At 47.7% G+C, this 24871-nt stretch overlaps 2 protein-coding genes across 4 annotated transcripts; both read left to right on the forward strand.

The window, feature by feature from the left end:
• Positions 1 to 3764: 3764 nt before the first annotated feature.
• Positions 3765 to 8220, forward strand: gpr78a (G protein-coupled receptor 78a). Its single transcript, XM_030350616.1, has 3 exons — positions 3765 to 4808; positions 5733 to 5846; positions 7378 to 8220. Exons 1-3 carry the CDS (start codon positions 4111 to 4113, stop codon positions 7610 to 7612), a joined length of 1047 nt encoding a protein of 348 aa, XP_030206476.1. The 5' UTR covers positions 3765 to 4110; the 3' UTR covers positions 7613 to 8220.
• A 141-nt stretch (positions 8221 to 8361) lies between these two features.
• Positions 8362 to 21336, forward strand: cpz (carboxypeptidase Z). 3 transcript variants are annotated; one of them, XM_030350586.1, is made up of 13 exons: positions 8362 to 8461; positions 9149 to 9184; positions 9610 to 9661; positions 10691 to 11013; positions 12030 to 12245; positions 13039 to 13274; positions 15856 to 16017; positions 16434 to 16592; positions 16907 to 17042; positions 18060 to 18199; positions 18276 to 18375; positions 19402 to 19547; positions 20254 to 21336. In XM_030350586.1, the coding sequence occupies exons 3-13, from the start codon at positions 9648 to 9650 to the stop codon at positions 20455 to 20457; spliced, it is 1836 nt and encodes a 611-aa protein (XP_030206446.1). In that variant the 5' UTR covers positions 8362 to 8461; positions 9149 to 9184; positions 9610 to 9647; the 3' UTR covers positions 20458 to 21336. The 3 variants fall into 3 exon arrangements, with proteins under 3 accessions (XP_030206446.1, XP_030206445.1, XP_030206443.1); XM_030350585.1 differs by having other exon boundaries at positions 8369 to 8652; positions 13039 to 13235; XM_030350583.1 differs by having other exon boundaries at positions 8371 to 8652.
• The last annotated feature ends 3535 nt before the right edge of the window (positions 21337 to 24871 follow it).

The raw sequence follows: 24871 nt of genomic DNA on the forward strand, positions 1-24871 counted from the left end.
TCCCCCTTGTTTTGAAGGGGTAAGGGTAGGGGTAAGGGGTAGAAATGGGACTGGGCCTTAGCCTCTATACACACCATGGCTTGCAATCAGAGCTGATGTGCTTGATTACTGGTCAAGGAACAGAGGAGCCCAGCAGATAAAGGAACTATTATTTTTTGCTCATGCATGAATAAGTCCTTAACGCCAAGGTGTTTCAAACAAGTTATGTTCGAGGAAAAGGAGAAACCACTACATTTACCAAAGACATAATGCTCAATCTACACGCATTTACATCTACATTCAGGGCAGACGCTTTTATCCAAAGCGACTTACAATAAGTACATTTGTCAGAAGACACAAGTGTGTGTGTGTGTGTGTGTGTGTGTGTGTGTGTGTGTGTGTGTGTGTGTGTGTGTGTGTGTGTGTGTGTGTGTGTGTGTGTGTGTGTGTGTGTGTGTGTGTGTGTGTGTTAGTGTGTGTGTCTGTTTGTTTGTGTTTGTGTTTGTGTTCGTATGCGTGTGTCTGTGTGTGTGTGTGGGGGTTTGTGTGTGTGTGTGCGTGTGTCTGTGTGTGTGTGTGTGTGTGTGTGTGTGTGTGTGTGTGTGTGTGTGTGTGTGTGTGTGTGTGTGGGTTTGTGTGTGTGTGTGTGTGTGTGTGTGTGTGTGTGTGATAGAAACGCCTGTTCTGAGTCGTCCTTCTCTCTCCTCCTTCTCCTTCTGTCCTCTGCAGTAAGGTGGTGTTGCTGTATAAACACCAAGACATACCCAGACCACTAACACACTGGAAGGATTCCAGAAAAGGACATCTAAACTGCCTAATAGAGAGTTGTGTAAGATAGGACACTGCCTGCGCGTGTTCAATTCCCTAATGTCCATTCCCTTGAGCGAGATAAATAACCCAGGGTAATTCCATAAACTACCTGTATTAGAAAACACTGTTAGCCAATCAGACACAAACATCTGCTAAACGACATAAAGCGAAGGGTGATACCGTGATCACCTGTATATTAACCTTGTTACGGTTCAACAGAGTGGATCGTGTGTTTATTACATCTACATTCAGGGCACTTAGCGTTCGGTGACACTTTTATCCAAAGCGTCTTACAATAAGTACATTTGTCAGAAGAAGAGAAACAACAATATATCGCTGTTGGTACAGTAAGGATGTTCATAGAACCAAGTGCCAAGGACTAACTATCGCTAGGTTATACAACAGAGATAGCTAGCATAAGATGCTACACCAAGCTATGTACTATTTCTACATAATATGTACTCTGCACACACAGTAGTGATGGGTTGTTCGCGACTGATCAGTTCGAATAAGCAAATCTTTAACAACGAAACCAAACTGATTCTTCTCTCTCGTTTGTCTCGTTCGTTTCCCAGACTCGACTCCTCCCAGATCCACTAGTCGCTGACTCGCTGACTTGCTGATCGTTCACTGACTGTGAGTGGTGAAGAAGGAAGAGGCTTAGAGAGCGAGCGTACGACAATAAGATTCAATATCAGTGAAATGGTAAATGCATGCTGTCTTTGTGCTTTCTGTTTCATGCCAGATTAATGAAATATTTGAATGTCTCGTCAATCTGTCTTATTCTTTCATGGTTTGTTCTCAACCCGGGACCCCCACCATCATTGCTAAATCAAGTCTATTATCTTGCTATAATCAACTACCGTGCGTTCCATGATTAGATTCACCGCCACCGGAAACTCGACTGAACGAACAAACGAACAAACGGTTCGGAACTATTCTTCTTGGCGAACGGACCGACGTGAGCTGAATCAAGGAAAGGAATCCTTGAATCCATCACTGAGACACGGCATCATGAGGGCCCCGACAGCAGGGCGTGTGAGAGCAGTGAGTGCTCCCATCAGCGTTATGTAACAGCACGTCCTGGGGCAGTGGGGCAGACAGGTGCTCACTGACAGAGGGAACCTCCTACTGCAGGGGCTTTCTGCACGTTCTGCCTCCCGCTCGCTTCCTCCTCCTTTACCTTAGACACTCTCTCTCTCTGTCTTCAAAGCTCTCTCTCTCTAGCTCTCCCTCTCTCTCTCTCTCTCTCTCTCTCTCTCTCTCTCTCTCTCTCTCTCTCTCTCTCTCTCTCTCTCTCTCTCTCTCTCTCTCTCTCTCTCTCCCTCTCTCCTCCCCCCCCCCCCTCTCTCTCTATCTCCCCCCCCCCCCCCCCCCCCATCCCTCCCCCTCCCTCTCAGGTTCCAGGTTGTGTGTGTTTAGAGGGACACAGTCTTCTCAGAGAGTGCTGAGTGTGAGCTTTCTCACCGCCACAGGTTAATGATTATTGTTTGGTAAACCCCATCACCGTTCACCAACACATCGATAGCTCAATAATTAAACACACACACACCAGGTAAATTCACAGACACGCACACACACATAGATACACACACACACACACACACACACACACACACACACACACACACACACACACACACACACACACAAACACAAAGACACACACACACACACACACACACACACACACACACACACACACAAAGCTTTTGTGTGTGTTGTTGCATACATGCACAAGCACATACATGCATGCATGCATGCATACAATTCTGAATAGACTACAGGTTTGATGACATATGTTGGTTCTGTCTCTCGTTTTGCTGTGTTTTTTCTTATTTCTGTTGGACAGATGGCCAGATGGCCAATAACCTGATAGGTATTACGCACATGAGGAAATAGATGCCTTTTTTGGTACCCTCTATTTATTTATTCCCTTACATTGTGTGTTTCTATGTGAAGAACTCGGTAACTGTGTGTTTCAAAATGTGCTTAATCTACTTACCTATTCACACAATTCTTACCCCAAAAGAAAACTCTGTTACTGCATGGGTGTTTTACGATAAATAAATAAACTAAAATATGTGCGAGTGATTAGTGGGCGGAATAACATGTTTATGCAGGACTCTCCCCTGTGGCCAGTACAGCGCTAAGCCTCTTAATGCGGGACTTTGACATTGTGTTGCCGCTCTGTTCTAGCGTTAGCTCATTAGCGCCACCCCCTTATTAACACGTTCTCAGACTTCTGGTCCTGCAACGCTTCACGGATCAGTTTTGCTCCGCTGCTCGCCCTGTTTAATGAATCCTCTAAGTTAGGCCATTAAGATGCAGCAGTGATTGGTGTACAATTCACACATAGAATACATGAATGTACATATATTATTATCCCAATATCCCCAGAATTATTCTCTCTCAGGATTATCAAAATTATCACAATATCACCAACATAACAATACTCCTTATACGCTCCTTATGGGCTTATTTATTGTCCCTCTCAATTGCTTTTTCATCATCCGTGAATATGAGAGAGAGAGAGAGAGAGAGAGAGAGAGAGAGAGAGAGAGAGAGAGAGAGAGAGAGAGAGAGAGAGAGAGAGAGAGAGAGAGAGAGAGAGAGAGAGAGAGAGAGAGAGAGAGAGAGAGAGAGAGAGAGGGGGAGTTCGAATCATCCTCCGATTTAGGTTCGCTAGGAGATCAGTGAATATATGGAATGTTCTTCTGATCTCAGGTGGGCCAGATGACCCATAATAACCAGGTATTACGCTCTAGTGGAAATTAACCCCTTTTTTGGTACCTTGGAATTCTGGTTACTAGCCTACTTGAATGTTATAGGGTGTTAATCATAAGAGTAACTACAATGGTAACTGAATAGGCTACTTAACGTCTTTTGTAGCAAGTATTGCAAAACAATTAAATAAATCAGTTCAATGATCACATGAACCCGCAAGTGCTTAGCGCGCAGACTCACCAGTGCGCTCTCAGAGCGCGTCATCATCTTTGGGTTGGCAGAGCTTGGCCACTTCTCACATGGTCAGATGCCAAGTAGGCTTCACCACACACCGCACTCCATCACTTCGCGGCGATGGATCCGGGGTGAAGTTAACTTCACTCGTAAATAACTAAGATGGATAAAAACGGTTTGTTACTTTACAAACAGGAGAAGAAGCCGTGCAAGGATTCAGCACACTGGACAGCTCTTCCCTTCTTGTACTACCAACAACTTTGCGTCATGAATGCGTAATGACCTCAAACTCGCCCGTTTTGGGAACTTTCTCTCGCGGCTCTTGGGAATAACGTCCACGGCGGGACGTCTCGAGATGAGATGAACGTCACGGAGCTCCTCTTGGAGCTGGTCCTCATGGTGGTCGCGGTGGTCTCGCTGGTCTCCAACCTCTCGGTGCTGCTCTGTTTCCTCCAGAGCGCAGACATCCGCGCCCACGTGCCGGGTATACTGGTCCTCAACCTCTCCTCCTCCAACATCCTGCTCACCCTCATCAACATGCCGGCCACCTTCGTGGGGGTTGCCACCCGGGACAACCCGTTTGCGGACGCCTACTGTAAGGCCTTGAGCTTCTCGGAGACCTTCCTCACCTCCAACGGGATGCTCTCCATGGCGGCTCTGAGCGTGGACCGGTGGGTCGCGGTGGTCTTCCCTCTTAGCTACTCCACCAGGATGGGACCGAGGGAGGCTTTCATCATAGTTGCGTATTCATGGCTGCACTCCGCAGCCTTCTCCCTCTCGGAGCTGGTTATGTCCTGGGGCGGATACAGCCACACCTACGCCTCGTGCACGCTGCACTATAGCGGGAAGAGGGACGGCAGCAGCGGCACCGTGGGACCCTCGCAGCTGGGCGCCTTCGTGGCGTTTACCGCGGTGCTGCACGGTAGCGGCTTCCTGCTGTGCCTCACCGTCATGACCATCTCCTACCTGAAGGTCCTGAGGGTGGCCAGGTTCCACTGTAAGAGGATAGATGTCATCACGGTGCAGACGCTGCTGCTGCTGGTGGATATTCAGCCCAGGTAAAGGGAGACGCTCGTTCAATGGTAACGTCCAGGCCCGTGATCAGCTTTTTGGGGACTCTATGCAGAATGTTGTTTGGGGGCCCAGGATTTCTGAATCTATGGTGGGGGATTACAAACTCTCTAAGGGGGGAATAAGTTTTACATTTAAATGCATCGATCAAATGCACTTTAAAGGATGTTTCCGGATGCCTAGAACGAGGTTAATTGTTGATAATTTCTATGTCAGGATGGGCCTCAGTCTCAAAGTCTATGACCATGCCTAGTGGCGAATAAAAGCCAAATTGAAATATGAGGACTAATTTTAATTTTTTTGTGGCACTATTGGAGAAAACAACCTAGCCAGGGCTTGTATGCGCTAACCAAAAAAAAGAATCAGTTCTAAGAGCTGCTTATCACTGGTTTTGTACAGAATGGATGTAATTGAACCGCCAACTGACACATAAAGTAACACGCCTGCAACTCATGGCGGATTTAAATCTCCACATTGACGATACCAAGAATGAACCTGGGGTCAAATCCTTTAAGAGGAAAAGAGCCTCAACCCAATAATCGGAACCCAATAATCGGAAGTTGTCCCCCGCAATTTAAACCCACACTAAATGACGATCAATGGGAAACACTGGGGCTCCCCGACATCCCGAACTTCTGAACAAATAAAAGGCTGAAATGGAAGCTTTGAGGCCCCCTTGTGTCTTTGGGGCCCTATGCAGAAGCATAGTCCGCATATAGCCAGAAACGGCCCTGGGAATGCCAGTTGATAGAGCATGTCCAAGGATAGGTGGAGCTGACTTTCTCACTGTTCTCTCTCTCTCTCTCTCTCTCTCTCTCTCTCTCTCTCTCTCTCTCTCTCTCTCTCTCTCTCTCTCTCTCTCTCTCTCTCTCTCTCTCTCTCTCTCTCTCTCTCCCTCTCTCTCTCTACAGTGTTAAAGAAAGATGTCTGGCGGAGCAGAGGAAGAGGAGTCATCGTGCCTCTAAAAAGATTTGCCTCTTCATCGGGTCTTTTATAGTGTGCTTTGCACCCTATGTGATAACAAGGTAACTGCTACGGGAATCTACATTACATTACATCACATACCCATTAGACATCGGTATCATGTCACACAATCCCATGCACACACACACACACAAAAACAAACACACACACACACACACACATGCACACACACACACACACACACACACACACACACACACACACACACACACACACACAAACACACACACACACACACACATGCACACACACACACACACAGACACATTTCTTTGTGGACTACAATTACTGTTATGTATGCAGTGGATGGTCAACAGTATGCATTCTTATTGTGACGTTGCATACTTGTAACAATCTTACACTGTTTTGTAACATTTTTACAAATTACACTCAACAGGTGCCGTAGAGCGCCCCCTAATGCATTGGAATAGCAATGCATACTGTTGACTACCCATTGCATACATGACAATTACTAAGTCGTTTTTCATGAAGGTTTAATCCGATTGGATGGATCTTCAGCCATCTTGCTCAAGGGTCTAAAGGCTGCGTACACTAGTGATCAAACCCTCAATAGCCACCTCACCATGCCGTCAGTAAGAACTCAACAAATCCCTAAAGGTTCTCTGACAGATTAAAGCGGAGACCTCTCTCTTGCGAAAGTTAAAACATGTACTCTGTAATGACGCATGTATACGATGCTGGGCCTGGATGCCACTTCTACACATGGCACTTTCGACCACTCTACACTTTATTATTGTGTTGTTATCGTGTGTGTGCATGCGTATGTGTGTGTGGGTGTGTGTGTGTTTATTAATTATTGAGCTTTGGGTGTGTTAGTGAGCGTCACTGGTGGGCCTACCAAACAATATTCATTAACTTGTGGTGGTGAAGCAAATCAATATGAAATAGGGGGTCTGTCACAGTGTCACTATCAGCCCAGGGGTCCCTGGCCTGGAACACGTTGAAGACCTCTGGATCACCTCTGTGATGACCTTGAATCACCTCTTTACAGAGGTTATTGTTTCTAAATAAATATACTTCAGTTAAACTTTCTGTGTGGTCTCCCCTTTTTGTCATGAACTACAAGCTAGTCCATGACAAAGTGTATGACCCACATATACAGGATACAGTCAAACCAGGTCTTACATTTGTTTACATTTAAGGGATTTTGCTGACGCTTTTATTCATTCACACATTACATTTACATTTACTTTTAGGGCATTTAGCAGACGCTTTTATCCAAAGTGACTTTCAATAAGTACATTTGTCATAAGAAGTGAAACAATATATCGCTGTTGGTACAGTGAAGCCGTTCATAGAACCAAGTGCAAGTTCTAACAATCGCTAGGTTAACTCATTCCCCGTACACACCACCAGCAAAGTCCACCACGCAGGGCGACAGCCAGCTCGTCAGGAGCAGTCAGGGTGAGGCGTCTCGCTCAGGGACACCTCGACCCTCAGCTAGGAGGAGCCGGGGATCGAACCAGCAACCTCCCGGTTACCAGCCGACCCGCTCCACCTCCTGAGCCGGATGCCGCCCCCCTTTCAGCTCTCTACCTTCTCCGTCCCCAGGATCACCCAGCTGGTGCCCCAGGTCCACATCCCTCGTCCATGGGGCATCACCACCAAGTGCCTGGCCTACGCCAAGGCGGCCAGCGACCCCTTCGTCTACTCGCTGCTCCGCCAGCAGTACCGTACCGCCCTGCTCGGCATCAGCCACCGCATCCTGCGACGGGAACGCTACTCCTTCTCCACCCACAGCGCCAGCAGCATGACGGACGTGGACGGGGGGACCCGAGTCCCCTGAGCAGCGTCTTCTGAAGGGTGGACGCCTTTAGGGTTCGGTTTGGGGGTTGGCATAGCTAACGAGGTAGAGAGGGTTGACTGGTAACCGGGAGGTTGCTGGTTCGATCCCCGGCTCCTCCTAGCTGAGTGTCGAAGGTGTCCCTGAGCGAGACGCCTCACCCTGACTGCTCCTGACGAGCTGGCTGTCGCAGTGCATTGTTGACTCCGCTGTCGGTGTGTGAATGGTTTGTAAGTCACTTTGGTTAAAAGCCTCGGCTAAATGTAAATGGTTTTAGGCAGAAGACCCAGAGACACAACACAGTGACTTGTGACGGATAACCCTCGTCAAACAGTTGGGAGTGATGATGTGTCTTTTGGTGAAGTACATGCTGTGTGTTGGCACGTCACGACCTGAATGAACTGGTTGGCCTCTGGAACCACTAAGACTTCGGATCTTAGTGCTCAATGAAGATCTGATCTTCTTGCTGACTGTTCCTCACATTGCAGTCGCATGCTCTAGAACCACATTTGAAGTGGACTGAATCGGATTTGAGGCGATCTGATGTTCTGTCCCCATCACGTCATGTATGTGTACAGCTTTTTTGTATTAAAGGAATTTGTGATAATTACCGTGACGCTTTTTGTTTATGTTTCTTGCGTAAAGTTCATAACTTCGATCACCCCTAACGTCAAACAAAACTCAAATGAACGTGCTTATCGCAACTTCAACATGAACCTTCCCTCCCAGAAGCTCGGGCCCGAGTGTTCCCATTTGCTGTGTAACATGATCGCTGCAGATGCAAAGCCATAATTCTACGCAGAGCCACACATCTGTCGGTGAAGGGATGCTCCGCGAAAACAAAGGAACGAGGTAACCGCTGGTGGTTAATTGCAGGAGGGAAGTTGGAGGTCCACACGCAGACTGGACTCAGTGCCACATCACAAACCCCTGCTCGGCTGCGTTATACTGCAACATGCATTTCGCACAAATCGTGTTCTTGCTTTCGCTCACTCAGTGTTTGTGCGCCCTACCGCAGTACTGCGGGACCGGAGATAACGTGGGTAAGGTCAAATCACTTTAAAGATTTTGAATTTGGAAAAAGTACTTTTAAAGGCTTTACTAGTAGGTACTTGCACGGCGATAAGGTTGCATGTCTGGTATCCGCTGCTTTGTGCTGTAAAGTTGTTAAAATGAGCCGAATGCATCGTTTTATACTTTATAACACCGTTTTATACTTTATAACATGTGCCGAGTTAATTTCGGCACATGTTGCCTCGCTGTCATGCATTGATCGTCGTTTGCCATGAAAGTCTGTGTTTGTCAAAATTGAACCCAGCTTTTCGGATCTTGTTGTGAACACGTTGGACGTATTAGTTACATCCATTGACTCACTAAAGCTGTTCGCAGAGTATGTTGTTTGTTATCTTATCCCTGTCCGGCTTGGCTGTTGTTACGCTTGAATCTGTCGCCCCCTAGCGGATCTTCTCCTCCCTGCCTGAAGGGAAAGATGTTGGTGGCTCTACTGATTTGCCATTTTTGCTATTATCTTTTCCACAGGACCATGCAGTAACAATGCAGCGGTTGAAGAAAAACGTAGGTTCTATTAAAAATCCATTAATCTTAGAATTTGTCAGTGGCATCGAATGAATGATAGGCGATACATAATGTATATGTACATTTTTCATTTATCAATGTTCTTTCAAGATTGTTTGTTTTTAAACAGAACTACATGAAGGTAGTGGTATCACATAAATTAGTATTTTCAGTATTTACACAAATTGTAAATAATATACAAATGAATGTATTCCGATAATCTAATCGAAATCGGTTATCCTAGCAATTGTTTGTGTTTGGCACTCGGTTCTATGAACATCCTTACTGTAACGACAGCGTTATATTGGTGTTGTTCCTCTTTCTTCTAAAAAAAAGTAATTATTGTGAGTCGCTTTTGATAAAGGCGTCTGCCTAATGCCCTAAATGTAAATGTAAATCAACTATCTAAACCTTTTTTCCCACAGCTAAATGCACAGAGCTGAACCTGGGCTACTGCAATAACATGGACTACTCCAGGTGGGACCCACACACACTGATCTACACACTAATAACTGCACTTCACACACACTGATATACACACCAATAACAACACTTCACACACACTGATATACACACTAATAACAAAACTTCACACCCACTGATGTACACACTACAACACATCACACACACTAATAACACACAGCGAGCTACGTCTGCTCATGACACAGGCTGGGTTCCATATTTCACCCATTCATGCACACATTCACACGCCGACGGCGTTGTCAGCCACGAAGGGCGACAGCCAGCTGGTCAGGAGCAGTCAGGGTGAGGCGTCTCGCTCAGGGACACCTCGACACTCTAGCTGGGAGGAGCCGGGGATCGAACTAGCAACCTACCGGTTACCAGCCGACCTGCCCTACCTCCTGAGCCACGTGCCGCCCCAATGCATCCCCCTCTCTACCCCTGACCCCCCCTCCCTCCCCCCAACAGGACCATCTACCCCAACATCCTGGGCCACATGCCCCCCTAATGCCTCCCTCCCCCCTCCCTCTCTCCCCCCAACAGGACCATCTACCCCCACCTACTGGGCCACATGTCCCCCTAATACCCCCCCCTCTCCCCCCCTATAGGACCATCTACCCCAACACCCTGGGCCACATGCCCCCCTAATGCCCCCCCTCCCTCCCCCCCTTAATGCCCCCTTAATACCCCCCCCTCCCTCCCCCCTACAGGACCATCTACCCCAACATCCTTGACCACATGTCCCCCTAATACCCCCCCCTCTCCCCCCCTATAGGACCATCTACCCCAACACCCTGGGCCACATGCCCCCCTAATGCCCCCCCTCCCTCCCCCCTACAGGACCATCTACCCCAACACCCTGGGCCACATGCCCCCCTAATGCCCCTCTAATGCCCCCCCTCCCTCCCCCCCACAGGACCATCTACCCCAACATCCTGGACCACATGTCCCCCTAATACCCCCCCCTCTCCCCCCCTATAGGACCATCTACCCCAACATCCTGGGCCACATGCCCCACTAATGCCCCCCTCTCCCCCCCTACAGGACCATCTACCCCAACATCCTGGGCCACCGCACCCAGCTGGACGCCGAGTCGGGGCCCGAGTACCTCCTGCTGACGGTGCTCCACGGCCTGCTGAACGGAGAGTGCTCCCCGGACATCCGGCTGGTGGGCTGCTCTGTGCTGGCTCCCCGTTGCCGGGGCGACCGCGCCGCCAAGCCCTGCCGCAGCACGTGTGAGGAGCTGCGGCGGCAGTGCAGCCACGCGTTCGAGGCCATCGAGATGGCCTGGCCCTACTTCCTGGACTGCGACCGCTTCTTCGCCAGCACGGAGGAGGGCTGCTACGACCCCCTGGCCGGGCTGAAAGGTGTCTACCCCGCCTTGGTGTGATGATAGGATAAAGACCAATAGATCAGATACATCTCGCTCTCTAAGTATGTGGACTCACTTGTTCTGTCCCCCCTCTAAAGCACTTACTGTGAGTTGAACGTTCTGTCACAAAAAAATAGTACTTAGCATTGGGTAGCATCTTATCCTAGCTATCTTTGTTGTCTACGGGGAATTGTTTAACCTAGTGATTGTTAGTTTGTTCTATGAACATCCTTACTGTACCAACAGAGATATATTGTTGTTTCACTTTCTTCTGACAAATGTACTTATTGTACATTGTATCCTCTCCTCCTCTTTACCTTATCATCTCTCTCTTCTCCTCTCTTTAACTTTTCTCATGTCTTTGCTCCTCCTCCTCCTCCTCCTCCTCCTCCTCCTCTCTTTACCTTGTCCTATGTGTTTCCTCCTCTCTTTACCTCATCTCCATTGTCTACTCCCTCCTCCTCCCTCCTACCTCCTCCTCCTCCTCCTCCCTCCTATCTCCTCCTCCTCCCTCCTATCTCCTCCTCCTCCCTCCTATCTCCTCCTCCTCCTCCTCCTCCTCCCTCCTCCTCCTCTTCCTCCCTCCTACCTCCTCCCTCCTTCTCCTCCTCCCTCCTCCCTCCTCCTCCTCCTCCTCCTCCCTCCTCCCTCCTCCTCCTCCTCCTCCTCCTCCTCCTCCTCCTCCTCCTCCTCCTCCTACCTCCTACCTCCTCCTCCTTCTCCTCCTCCTCCTCCCTCTTCCTCCTCCTCCTCCTCCTCCCTCCTCCCTCCTCCTCCTCCCTCCTCCTCCTCCTCCTCCCTCCCACCTCCTCCTCCTCCCTCCTCCTCCCTCCTCCCTCCTCCTCCTCCCTCCTACCTCCTCCTCCTCCTCCTCCCTCCTCCTCCTCCCTCCTCCTCCTCCTCCTCCCTCCCACCTCCTCCTCCTCCCTCCTCCTCCCTCCTCCCTCCTCCTCCTCCCTCCTACCTCCTCCTCCTCCTCCTCCCTCCTCCTCCTCCTCCTCCTCCTTCCAGCCAGACAGGAGCAGTCGTTCGCCAGCCTGTCCCCGGACGAACCCAGCACCATCATCCAGTTCACCTACACCACCAACGGCCAGATGTACGGCCTGCTGAAGCGGACCGCCGCCAAGTGCTCCCACATCGCCCAGGTCTACAGCCTGGGCCGCAGCACGGAGGGCCGCGACCTGCTGGCCATCGAGTTCTCCCGTAACCCCGGGCAACACGAGCTCAGTGAGTCCCGACCTAGTCGCTGCGGTAACAGACATAAAGGGGGATTCGAGGGGGGGGGGGGGGGGGGGGTCTGGGACCCCTTGATTGACACTTGAGACCCCCTAAAAGCTTAAATAGTTTAATGTGGGGGTCTCCGGATAAATCGTAAAAATATTATTTTTCACGTAAAGTATATGTTGTAGAAGCTTACTATGTCCAGTAACCCGTAGTCAAAATGCACAACATTTATTCACACCTATGAATAGGCTCCAGAGAAATATTGTTGTGTTGTTCATTCGTATGTTGCCGTTGAACACTCGGTTGATTCTGGTCTGCCTCATCGTCTTCCTCCCTGTTCTCCTCTCCCTCCCAGTGGAGCCTGAGCTCAAGCTAGTGGGCAACATGCATGTTCTCATCTTAGTGTCTGCTGTCCTCATCTCCCTGACTACCCTGTGGTCCTCCCCTCCACCTATACCCTATACCCCCCCCCACGCCGCCTCACCCATCTCTGGACGTCTGGTCTCATCCGTCTCCCTGTCTTCTCTCCCTCTCCACCTATTCCCCGCACCCTGCCCCGCCTCACCCATCTCTGGACTCATCTCTGGACTCATCTCTAGACTCATCTCTCACCGTCTCCCTCCCTGTTCTCCTCTCCCTCCCAGTGGAGCCGGAGATCAAGCGAGCGTCCAACATGCATGTTCTCATCTTAGTGTCTGCTGTCCTCATCTCCCCGACCCCCCTGTGGTCCTCCCCTCCACCTCCCACCCCACCGTGACATCTCCTCTTCCTTCCCGGTCTCCTCTCCCCCGCCCAGTGGAGCCTGAGATCAAGCTGGTGGGCAACATGCACGGTAACGAGGTGCTCGGCCGCCAGCTGCTCATCTACCTGGCCCAGTACCTGTGCTCCGAGTACACGCTGGGCAACGAGCGCGTGCAGGCGCTGGTCAACAGCACGCGCATCCACATCCTGGCCTCCATGAACCCCGACGGCTACGAGCTGGCGGCCGCAGAGGTAGAGGACAGCAGCGACCGGGACCCAAACCAACAGGAAGTAAATACTGTTAAGATTGAGGAAAGAAGAAAGATCAACCTGCCATTATCCGCCTCTGTCCCGCATGGCTTGTCTGCTCGGTCTGCCTGTCTGTCTGTCTGTCTGCTCTGTCTGTCTGACTGTCTGTCTGACTGTCTGTCTGACTGTCTGTCTGTCTGTCTGTCTGTCTGTCTGTCTGTCTGTCTGTCTGTCTGTCTGTCTGTCTGTCTGTCTGTCTGTCTGTCTGTCTGTCTGGTGGTCTGTCTGTCTCAAAGGGGACAGATTATACCACCAGGTGTGAGTGTGATTAGCCTTACAAGCCGTTTCGAAAATCTGCCCCATATGACATCACTAGTGGGTGTGTCCACCTAGATCTGTGCTGGATAGATGAGCAACGTTTACTTCAGTCCTACGGGTAGTCTGGTAGGATCCAGCACAGATCTAGGTGGACACGCCCATTAGTGATGTCGTATGGGGCCGATTTTCGTAACGGTTGTAAGGCTAATCACACTCACACCTGGTGGCATGATATGTCCCCTTTAAGACAGACAGACATCTCTCTGTCTCGCTAACCTGAACTCAGGGACCCCTTATCCAACTGAACCCTCAATTGGATAAGGGGACCACTATCGCCCCCTGCTGAATCCGTTCGGAATTTCCATTTCCATCACTTGTTTTTCCAGTTGGGATTTCCTGATCTTTTTGGTGATGCATGAAGTGCATTTGGGACTTTTCCAATTCCTATTCCTATCCTTTCCTGTTCATTCAACGTCATGTCAGACTGACATAACCTTCCAATGTTTGTATGTATTAAAGGGCCTCAGATGTTACCTTTACATCTTAGCACACCCCTGCAAACAGAAACATATTGGAACGATCTTCTGTATGCAAAGATATAGATTAAAGACAGCTGCATAGCAATATTTAATACACTGCAAAGTGAATTTGATATGGCTTGCTAAAATTTGATTGCCAAATATTTTCTACAAAAATATTTATAATGCAATGCACTGAATGTTTTTTGAGTTTAGCCACTGATAGACATTGAGGCATGGTCTGTCCGTCTGGTATTCTGAATAAACTGCTTTGGTAGTTTATTAAGCAAGTTTATAAAGCAATAAGTAAATGTGTGAAGAAAAGTCACATCTGAGAGAAAAATACATTTGTCTAAAACATATATATTATGACATATATATTTGACAAATGTATTTCCATTGATTTGCAATAGTTTCTTTGCCATATTTGTATGAACGTGAAATATGGGACAAATAAAATCTATCTTTGCACAATAGTTGCTGGATAGATTGGACATTATATAAATGTGTATGATATTACACATTTGTAAGGTTGTGTCTTAACTGCCACAACATCGGATACATGGTCATCATCTTTGACATCTTAACATTTTTACTCAATTCAATTTACTCATTTAACTCCTCAATTTACTCATATTCATACTGAATTCATGTGTCTTACATGTTTTTGAATTAAATAACCACTAATATCTAACAGCCAGCGTATTAAGCTCTGTATTAACAGTGCTATGTAGCTCTGTATTAACAGTGCTATCTGCTGTATGTAGCTCAGTGCTAATAGTGCTATCTGGCCTATGTAGCTCTAGGTTAACAGTGCTATCTGGCCCATGTAGTTCTGTATTAACATTGCTAGATGGCATATGTAGCTCAGTGCTAACAGTGCTAGCTGGCATATAGCTCTGTATTAATAGTGCTAGCTGGCCTATGTACCTATGTATTAGCAGTGCTAGCTGGTATGTAGCTCTATGTTAACAGTGCTAGCTGGCCTATTTAGCTCAGTGCTAACAGTGCTAGCTGGCCCATATAGCTCTGTATTATCAGTGCTAGCTAGCATATGTAGCTCTGTATTAACAGTGCTAGCTGGTCGATGTAGCTCTGTGTTAACAGTGCTAGCTGGTATGGAGCTCTGTATTATCAGTGATACTGGCCTATGTAGGTCTGTATTAACAGTGCTAACTGGCCTATGTAGCTCTGTATTAACAGTGTTAGCTGGCCTATGTAGCTCTGTATTAACAGTGCTAGCTGGTCTATGTAGCTCTGTATTATCAGTGCTAACTGGCCTATGTAGCTCTGTATTAACAGTGCTAGCTGGCCCATGTAGCTCTGTATTAACAGTGCTAGCTGGCCTATGTAGCTCTGTATTAACAGTGCTAGCTGGCCCATGTAGCTCTGTATCAACAGTGCTAGCTGGCCTATGTAGCTCTGTATTAACAGTGCTAGGTGGCATGTAGCTCTGTACAGTGTTAGATGGTATGTAGCTCAGTGCTTACAGTGTTAGCTGGCATTTAGCTCAGTGCTAACAGTGCTAGCTGGCCTATGTAGCTCTGCGTTAACAGTGCTAGCTGGTATGTAGCTCAGTGCTAGCTGGCCTATGTAGCTCAGTGCTAACAGTGCTAGCTGGTATGTAGCCCAGTGCTAACAGTGCTAGCTGACCTATGTAGCTCTGCGTTAGCAGTGCTAGCTGGTATGTAGCTCAGTGCTAGCTGGCCTATGTAGCTCAGTGCTAACAGTGCTAGCTGGTGTGTAGCTCAGTGCTAACAGTGCTAGCTGGCTGAACTCCTCCTCAGGGCCCACTAATGAACGGATGGACCAACGGACGCGGCAACGCTCAGAACATCGACCTGAACCGGAACTTTCCGGACCTGACCTCGGTCCTGTACCGCAACCGGCGCAGCCGACACTACCGCACCGATCACATCCCAATCCCTGACTCCTTCTGGTTCGGGAAGGTGACCAAGCTACTCCATTCTCAATCAAATTATTATTATTATTATTATTAATATTATTATCATCATTATTTTTGTATGAATTCCTATTATTATTATTATTGTTGTTCTTATTTACATATATATATATATATTGCAAGCTGGCAATATGCATAATTATATGTTTTCTTAATAGGCCTACTTTGTATAACCTTATTACTGTTATTATACCAATAGTTCTACTGTTGTGGCTGCTGTTTTTGGTATTATAAATAGTCATTATTATTGTTATTAATATTATTATTAATAATAATTAATATTTTAACATTATTTTATATTGTGTTAGCATTATTATTATTATTAGTCGTAGCAGTGAGGTAAGTAGCATTAACGCTGGAACGCAAACTAATTTTTCTTATTATTTCCTCGCTGGCCTGTAGGTGGCGCCAGAGACCTATGCAATGATGAAGTGGATCCGCTCCATTCCTTTCGTACAGTCCGCCAGCCTCCATGGCGGGGAGCTCGTTATCTCGTATCCGTTTGACTTCTCGCGACACCCGCAGGAGGAAAGGATGTTCTCCGCGACTCCAGATGAACTGGTGGGCGGGGAAGACAAATAGAACATACTGACAATATCCCAGATAGAGAGGGGGGCAGTTAAGGTCTGGATGGGGCAACCGTAGATAAATTAAATTAGACAAAATCTGACTAAATATTTGCTACAAACACAGAGACGCACATATAAGATATTATTGTTGTTATGGGTCAATTTGTGCATTGGTTTTCTTTCTTAGCAATTTTACATTAATTGATATTGCTTTTTTCCACAAACACAAGCTTTCAAAACCGAACAAATATAAAAAGCGTTCCCATTCCCTCCCGCTGCCCTCGCTGTGACGGTGGTGACCCCCAGGCCTTCAAACACCTGGCCCGCACCTACGCCGACTCCCACGCCACCATGTCCAACAACGACACGGACCGGTGCGGGGCCTCGTTCTACCGGAACGGGGGCATCATCAACGGGGCTTTGTGGTACAGCTTTGCAGGCGGTGAGTGACCGAACCACCTGCCCTGAAGCTCAGCACATCAGAATCAGAATTACGTTTATTTAGGGCTGTCAAGCGATTAAAATATTTAATCGCGATTAATCGCATTAATTTCATAGTTAACTCACAATTTTTTTTCTATGCTAAATATCCCTTGATTTCTTTGTCCCATACATTTTTCTCATTTTAATGTTCTTATCAACATGGACAAGTGCATCGGCTTGCCTTCTGCAAATGTTTTGTTATTGATAACAACATTGGCATATACTGATCAAAACAGGACGATACAAAAAAAAAGCCTATATTGCAATTAAACGATGACCATACAAACATACTGCCTTGAACATAGCAGGCTACTGCTTCTTTGTTTTGAGCCAAAGAAAAAAATATATATATTGCACCCAACCTATCCAAGAGTAAAATTCTTAGGCTTGGTGTCTTAGAAGGTGTCTACACATGTCTGAGAGTCATTCAGAACCGAGCTATGAAGGATTGTTGTTGTGGAGCTATTAGTCTTACTATACTATACAATTATATTCAAATTATATTTACCTTGCTTACTTAATTACTATTCAATTTTAAAGGAATTGTATTCATTCTCCCCGTACCTAGAGATACCTCCCTTCCTCTCTGTAATTGAGAGGTGAAAGATAGTTGGCGTTTGAATTGCCACTGTAGCCACAAAGTCTGATACTAAGGCCATGCCAATCGACTGACTTCTTTGTAGATTCCTTTAACTGTCTTGCAGCCTCGCAGACTTCACTTCCCCCATAGTATATTGCAATTAAACTTTGTAACCTTTGTATTAACTACCGGCTACCCGCCATGCAAAGTTTCCCTGTAAGAAAAAAACTTTCCCTCGTGTTCACCGATTGTCTCGTTAATTGCATTCTTGGTATCTTCGCTGTCTTTATCTTCCCATGATCATGCTCTAAAATAAATCTAATATTTTGGTGTCTTAAAAACGTAATCATTCTCCATCAATTGTGCTCCTTCTCACAACCTCTGTTCTGGTCGCAGGTATGTCAGACTTCAACTACCTGCACACCAACTGCATGGAGATCACGGTGGAGCTGGGCTGTGATAAGTACCCCACCGAGGCAGAGCTGTACCCCGAGTGGAAACGCAACAAAGAGGCTCTGCTCAGCTTCATGGAGTCGGTGAGTGTTTGTGTGCGAGGTCAACAGGTATTAGTGTGGTTTAGCGGTGTGACTGCGACGTCTCTTCCCCTCCCAGGTCCATCGGGGGATTAAGGGCGTGGTGAGGGACATGGACGGCTATGGAATCAAAGGAGCCACCATCGCCGTCAGGGGAATCAGGAAGGACGTGACCACAGGTAGACGCGCCCTTCCTCCTCCTCCTCCTCCACGTCCTCCTCGTCCTCCTCCTCCTCCTCCTCCTCCTCCTCCTCCTCCTCCTCCACGTCCTCCTCGTCCTCCTCGTCCTCCTCCTCCTCGTCCTCCTCCTCCTCCACGTCCTCCTCGTCCTCGTCCTCCTCCTCGTCCTCCTCCTCGTCCTCCTCCTCCTCCTCCTCCTCCTCCTCCTCCTCCTCAGGTCACAGTATCGCCTGCCTCGGTGGAATCCTACCGGAGTTTGTCCTCACCTTGTGTTGCTATGTGTTCACAGAGTCTATACACGTGTAATGAGTTACATTTACCTTTACATTGAGTGCATCTAGCAGACACTTTTATCCAGAGCGACTTACAATAAGTTCATCTGTCAGAAGAAAGAGAAGCAACACTATATCGTGGTCGGTACAGGAAGGAGGTTCATAGAACCGAGTGCCTAGCACCGATACCCGGAAGGTCCACCTCCTGTTGGTAGAGCGATCCCCCGGCTCCCCCTAGCTGAGTGTCGAGGTGTCCCTGAGCGAGACCCTTCACCCTGACTGCTCCTGACGAGCGGGCTATCGCCCTGTGTGGCTGACACCGCCGTGAGCCGTCGGTGTGTGAGTGTGTGCATGAATGGGTGAATGTTGGGCAACATTGTAGAGCGCTTTGGGAGACCACTTGTTAAAGCGCCTGTGAAAAGGAGTTTCCTCGACGCACATGGTTGTTGTTAAAAAGCATATTTTTTACTTTAAACAAATAGCACAACCGTCGAGTCACTTGCACAACTCAAGCCTCCCTCCAGTCTAAAACTCTGGCCCTCTTAAGGAGCACCAGAATGGATGTGGCTCAATTACCCCATGAGCCACAGCTGTAGACTATTGCAGGGCTAACAGCCAGACAGGAATATGTGCATCTTTTAAAACATGGTTTAAAACAGTGAAGATGCCCTTCACATCTTCACAGCGCCGTATGAAGGCAGTCCGTTTACCTCTGTCCTCATCTCCGTACCCGTGTCTTGTGTCTTCCTCCAGCGGAGGACGGGGACTACTGGCGTCTCCTGAACCCCGGGACCCACATCCTGACTGCCACGGCCAAGGGCTACTCCCGGGTCTCCAAGCGCGTCCGCCTGCCTCACAACATGCTCAGGGCCGGGGTGGTCAACTTTGTCCTGAAAAAGGTGAACGCTGCACTATGTCATATGTTTGTACGCCAGCATATGGTCGATTAGATGTCGATTGTCTTGTGAGTGTTGTACTTGTCAGGTTTGTTATTATGTTCGTTATATAAAATAAGGATAACTTGTTTGTATGTATCCATTTTAACTCTGATTTACAAGCACCAGAACAATGTTACAAGGGACCCTTAACAGGGGCCTTAGAGCGCCTCCTAAGGCATGGGAGTAACAATGCATACTTTTGACTCTCCATTGCATGCATAAAGGTTGTCGTGTTTATAAGTAACTTTTTTATCTACTGCTGCCATCGTGTTCGGTCAGAGTCATTTAAAGTGCATGAAACCCATCCAACCGCTTCTTAATTAGCGTCGCTTTCTTTCCGAAATCAATCTTCCACAATCAATATCGTCGGTAGAGTGGAAAGATATGAGAACGTCTCAGTTTGAATCAAAGGGATGACGGCAGCGACCGTTCAGCATCAGCGCTGTCCTCATCAGCACCCTCATCTACCACCTTGTTCCTATTCCTTCCTTTCCTTTATATGTGTCCTCCCTTCCTCCTCTCCCTCCTCCCGCATTCCCTCCTCCCTCCCTCCTCCCCTCCTCCCTTCCCCCCCTCTTCCTCTCTCCTCCCCCCCCTCCTCACCCCCTCCCCTCCCCTCTCCCCCCTCCCCCCCCCCCCCCCCCCTCCCCCCTCTCCCCTCCATCAGGTTCCGTTGGAGCCCGACATCGACGACCACTTCTTCCCAATGGCCGACTCCTGGGAGCGCTTCGACCCCTACAACCAGTTTGAGCGCTACGGCGTGGTGGCGCGCGGCGAGGAGGGCCTGGAGCGCCAGGAGAAGCCCTGGTGGTGGAACTACTTCTCCCAGTTCTCCTTCTCCCCCCCGACGTGGCTGCTGCGTAACGTCTAGACACCGGGGCCCGACCAGAGAGAGAGGGAAACGCTTAACGCTAATGTAGCATTGTGGGAGCGACCGGTAATGGAGGAGGAGCGGATATTTGCTATCGAAGTGAGGGAGAGGGAGCCATTACGGGTTACATGTATCACAGGAGGAGGAGTAGTGGTCCCATGTGCTTCACTGGCAGAATGGGAAACAGGCTAAATATAATTCCAATCCGAAACCTTGTTTTTAGCTCCGTTTTTACGTTTGCTGTTGCATTAAAAGCACCGCCTGGAAATGAATGAATTAGAGCATGTAGAATTATTTATAAAAGGTGGATCATTTGTGTTTCGTCAGTAGCATCGCAGTCACTACTTTACGTTGTCTCTCTTTTTTTACTCTGATCGACGACAAAAACAATGATGAGATGAACAGTAAGGCTTGGTTTTCTTTCGGTGGTCTAGGTGCTTTCTCTACAGGTGGTGTATTATCTTCAGACTGTTGTGCATCTCAGTGTCTGGAGCGAAATGGTTTAGGACGTGTCTATGTGCATCTTGTCTTTGCCATGCATTCTCCTTTCGTAATATCCCCTGACAGCAGGAGTTACCCTGTGGTTTTTAAGGATGACAAATCCACATAGTTCTCATTAACAAGAAAGTGTGATTTTCCAACCACTTTGCTAGGTTTAAATGTTCTTCTTCATAGGTCACGTCCATAGCTATATGTCTTGGTAATGTATTCAAGGTCATGTCGAAGCACTACATGTCAAACATATTACCAATAATACTAACTGACATCTCTGAATACAAAACACGGAAATCAAATGTTTTCCATTGTACCTCATCTCACCTGTGTTTCTTGTTCAATTAAATGATGCTCTTAATAAATTATGTTCATCATTTTACTGGACAATTATCTTAAAACGTGTTATTGAGGCAGTTGAACTATTAAGTCACAAGATGGTGCTAAAGAACATATCTTTTGCTTGAAAGTAATGACCAAGACTTTATCACGCACGTTAACACACGGATACACGCATGCATTCACGCACATGCACACGCATGCCTTCATAAGCACACGCACACACACACACACACACACACACACACACACACACACACACACACACACACACACACAAGCGCTTACATACATAAGATCAAAAAGCTTTTTGCTGTAGAGACGCATTGTTCCTTCAAATGCATAACGTGATACTTTTAAGGAGTTTTTTCTTCAAAACCCTCACTATTTGAATAAAGCTGTATGCTAGTATCCACTGGGCATTTAAGACTTCAGTTATGAATCAATGAAGCAGAAGTAAGCAGCAGAGAAGGCTTTTTCAGGCCAGCCAGGGTAAGTGAGCAAGGCTCCTGCATAAAGGACTCAAACAACATAATAGAGTATTAAAGTTAATGTTAAGTGTTTTCTCATAATGGATGATGGATGTGTGTGTGTGTACGTGGGGGGGGGAGGTATTTTTGTGTGTGTGTGTGTGTGTGTGTGTGTGTGTGTGTGTGTGTGTGTGTGTGTGTGTGTGTATTAGTGTGTGCATGTGTGTGTGTTTTAAGTTCACACAAATTACATATATTTGGCATTTCCTTAAATTACATTGAATCTAACTAGTGCAATTTTCTTTTTGCTGTGGATGGGGGGGGAAGCTTAATATTCCACTAAAGCAAATGCCCCCTGATCTAATTGTACAGGTAATTTGTGAAACAGGCGTCTGGGTAATGAAGCTGTCTAATAAGTTGCAGGGGGACACTCAATCACAGCCATGTGACCCTATCCTGAAGCGTGTTTAAACAGGGTTCAACTAAGGAACAAGCTGCCAGGCGGAACAAAACAACTAGAAAACTGCTTACTTTTATTTTACAGCTGCTATTTGTTTTCTGGTGAGAACATTTCTGCTTACTTTTATCTCGAAGAATGTTGAGGAAAAATGAGTCAACTAGTAAACTGCCACTTATATGTCAATAAGCTTTGGTCAAACTGCATTTTTAAGCTCCAATCAAAGATAAATCAGGAACCAAATCAAACATGTCAAATGAATGAATTTGATTATTAAAATAGGCCTGTGATTTATTTAGCCAGAACAAAGGCATTTTTAAATTGCAAATGTTATCCAGAGCAATGCCCACAAACATGAAATATATGAATTGACGCCACTAAAGTACACAATGAAATTATACTACACTTGTTAATAAATTAAAGTTTCATATCATATCTGTTACACTGATTAACAACGCCGTCATTCACGCAACTTAACCAGCAGTGGTCACCGCTGAAACGGAGAAAGCCTTGGGGGGAATCGCGTGCCGTGCCAACCCTCTTCCTCCGTCCTGTCCATCTGCCGAGCGGTTTACAGCAAAGTGACCTGTGCTTGAACTAAAGTACATGTATTAATCCCCCGCATATGCATTACCCATCTGATAATTACACGGAGGGAGCCCTGGAACATGGATCACAATACGAATCAGGCCCTGAAGCAAATGCCAGCGGTGAGCTGACTGGACAGCAGGATGGAGAATACTGAGGTTTAGCTTCAAATGTGTGGTCGCATTGCACAACACAAATTAATACATGATGCATACACAATTTAGACAGTTTTACTTTGCTTGTAAACTGGGAGCACACTCTCAACGGTTGAGGGTTGGATTATAGTCTCAGACCTAGGTGTCTGATAAACCTGCCGCTTCTAGAGTCGAAGCAACAGCACGTTCTCGTACCTCCAACAGTTTTTTCAAGATGGCTCTTAAAACCATGCTATAATTATCTTCTTTCCAAGGCAATGTGTTCCCAGATGCCTCCTCCTAATGTTCTTGGAATGAGTTTCCATCTGGCGGCCCCTCCTCACCCCTCCTCACCCTCATCTCTGTTTCTCCCCGGTCTCCCCTATGCGCCTTGTAGTCACTTTCAATCCGACTGCATCGCTTTCCCTAACATAACACTTTTTAACACTCTGCATATATAATGCAAGCACTGACGCACTTTGCTCTGAAGTTATATCTCTCAACCACCCCTCTGTCTCTCACTCTCTCTCTTTCACTCTCTCTCTCTCTCTCTCTCTCTCTCTCTCTCTCTCTCTCTCTCTCTCTCTCTCTCTCTCTCTCTCTCTCTCTCTCTCTCTGTCTCTGTCTTCTTTCCACCTTCTCTCTCTCTCTCTCTCTCTCTCCCTCTCTCACTCCCTCTCTCACTCCCTCTCATACCGACTCTCGCTCTCTCTTCTTCCTCCCAGCCCTTCTCTATCTCCCCCTCTCCCTCTCCCTCCCTCGCCCGTCTGTCGGGCTGTCTGGGTCTCTGTGTTCAGCTGTGTGTCTGCCCGGGCCCGGGAGCGTGAGGCCTTGCTCAATGTGGCAGAGAAGATGTGTTTGCTTTGCAATTACTCTCCATCAGTGGAGACAAATGGAGGCAGCCAGCAGAGAGAGACTCAGAAGGACAAGGCCAGAGCGCCGCACAAAGGAGGGGAACAACACCGCGCTACGCAGACCTGTACCGACCTGATCCCGGGGGTGAAGCCCAGCGATCAGGGGGGGAGAGCTGGGGCGTTCCTACGCCCGGGCGCGGGCCGGTTGGAGACGGAGACGGCGGCTGGCGGTGGGATTACGCTGCTGGTCGGGATCCGCGGTGACACGTTAATTGGGGCTTTGGAGGACGACGACTGAGTGGTGATCCCAGCGACTGGCAGGCCCGTCCTGCTGATCTGTGTGTGGAGGGACGCAGCGACTCTGTCTCCCCGGGGTTCTCTGATCATGTGATGGATTGTCTGCCTCTTGCACCAACCGTGGTTGGAACAATACTGTTATTGTTGCTCTGTAAAGAGGCATTGGACGTGTTTTATTCATGGGGCGAGGGGCCTGTTTTTATGTAGTTTGATGACAGTGCATTGCTGTTACTATCCATTGAGCAAGGCATGATTTTAGGTTTTGCATTCACACATTCATAAATTAATGTTGACGTTGTAGTTTTTATCATGATAGGCCTACCTGTTCTGTAGGCTGAACTACTGCATACGATAGCACAGTGAATTGCTCCATGAGGTGACATTATCATATTTATTATAGATTATGTCATTCAGGGTGATTGTTGACATTCACAGATTAATCGGGACAATTCCCCCAGAAACATGCAGATACTTAAACACACAGACACACACACACACACACACACACACACACACACACACACACACACACACACACACACACTCACACACACACACACACACACACACACACACAGACACACACACACACACACACACACACACACGCACACACACACACACACACACACAGACACACGAACACAAACAACACACAAACACAGTCACACAGACAGACAGACAGACAGACAGACACACAACACAGGCAGAATGTGGATGAAGAGGCTGCTCTGTCTGCTTCCAGACGACGATACAATGAGCTGCTGAGCAAGGCACTTCTGC

The sequence above is a fragment of the Gadus morhua genome, chromosome 3 (assembly GCF_902167405.1).
Source record: "Gadus morhua chromosome 3, gadMor3.0, whole genome shotgun sequence".
NCBI classification, from domain to species: Eukaryota; Metazoa; Chordata; class Actinopteri; order Gadiformes; family Gadidae; genus Gadus; species Gadus morhua.

Bases quoted from the DNA above. Each gene is read 5' to 3' on its own strand.
- cpz (XM_030350583.1), top strand. From the start codon at position 8,565: ATGCATTTCGCACAAATCGTGTTCTTGCTTTCGCTCACTCAGTGTTTG. The intron at 12,246-13,038 runs GTGAGTCCCGAC...TCCCCCGCCCAG, and splicing joins CCCCGGGCAACACGAGCTCA to TGGAGCCTGAGATCAAGCTG. The intron at 16,018-16,433 runs GTGACCAAGCTA...GCTGGCCTGTAG, and splicing joins ACTCCTTCTGGTTCGGGAAG to GTGGCGCCAGAGACCTATGC.
- gpr78a (XM_030350616.1), top strand. From the start codon at position 4,111: ATGAACGTCACGGAGCTCCTCTTGGAGCTGGTCCTCATGGTGGTCGCG. The intron at 4,809-5,732 runs GTAAAGGGAGAC...CTCTCTCTACAG, and splicing joins CTGGTGGATATTCAGCCCAG to TGTTAAAGAAAGATGTCTGG. The intron at 5,847-7,377 runs GTAACTGCTACG...CTCCGTCCCCAG, and splicing joins GCACCCTATGTGATAACAAG to GATCACCCAGCTGGTGCCCC.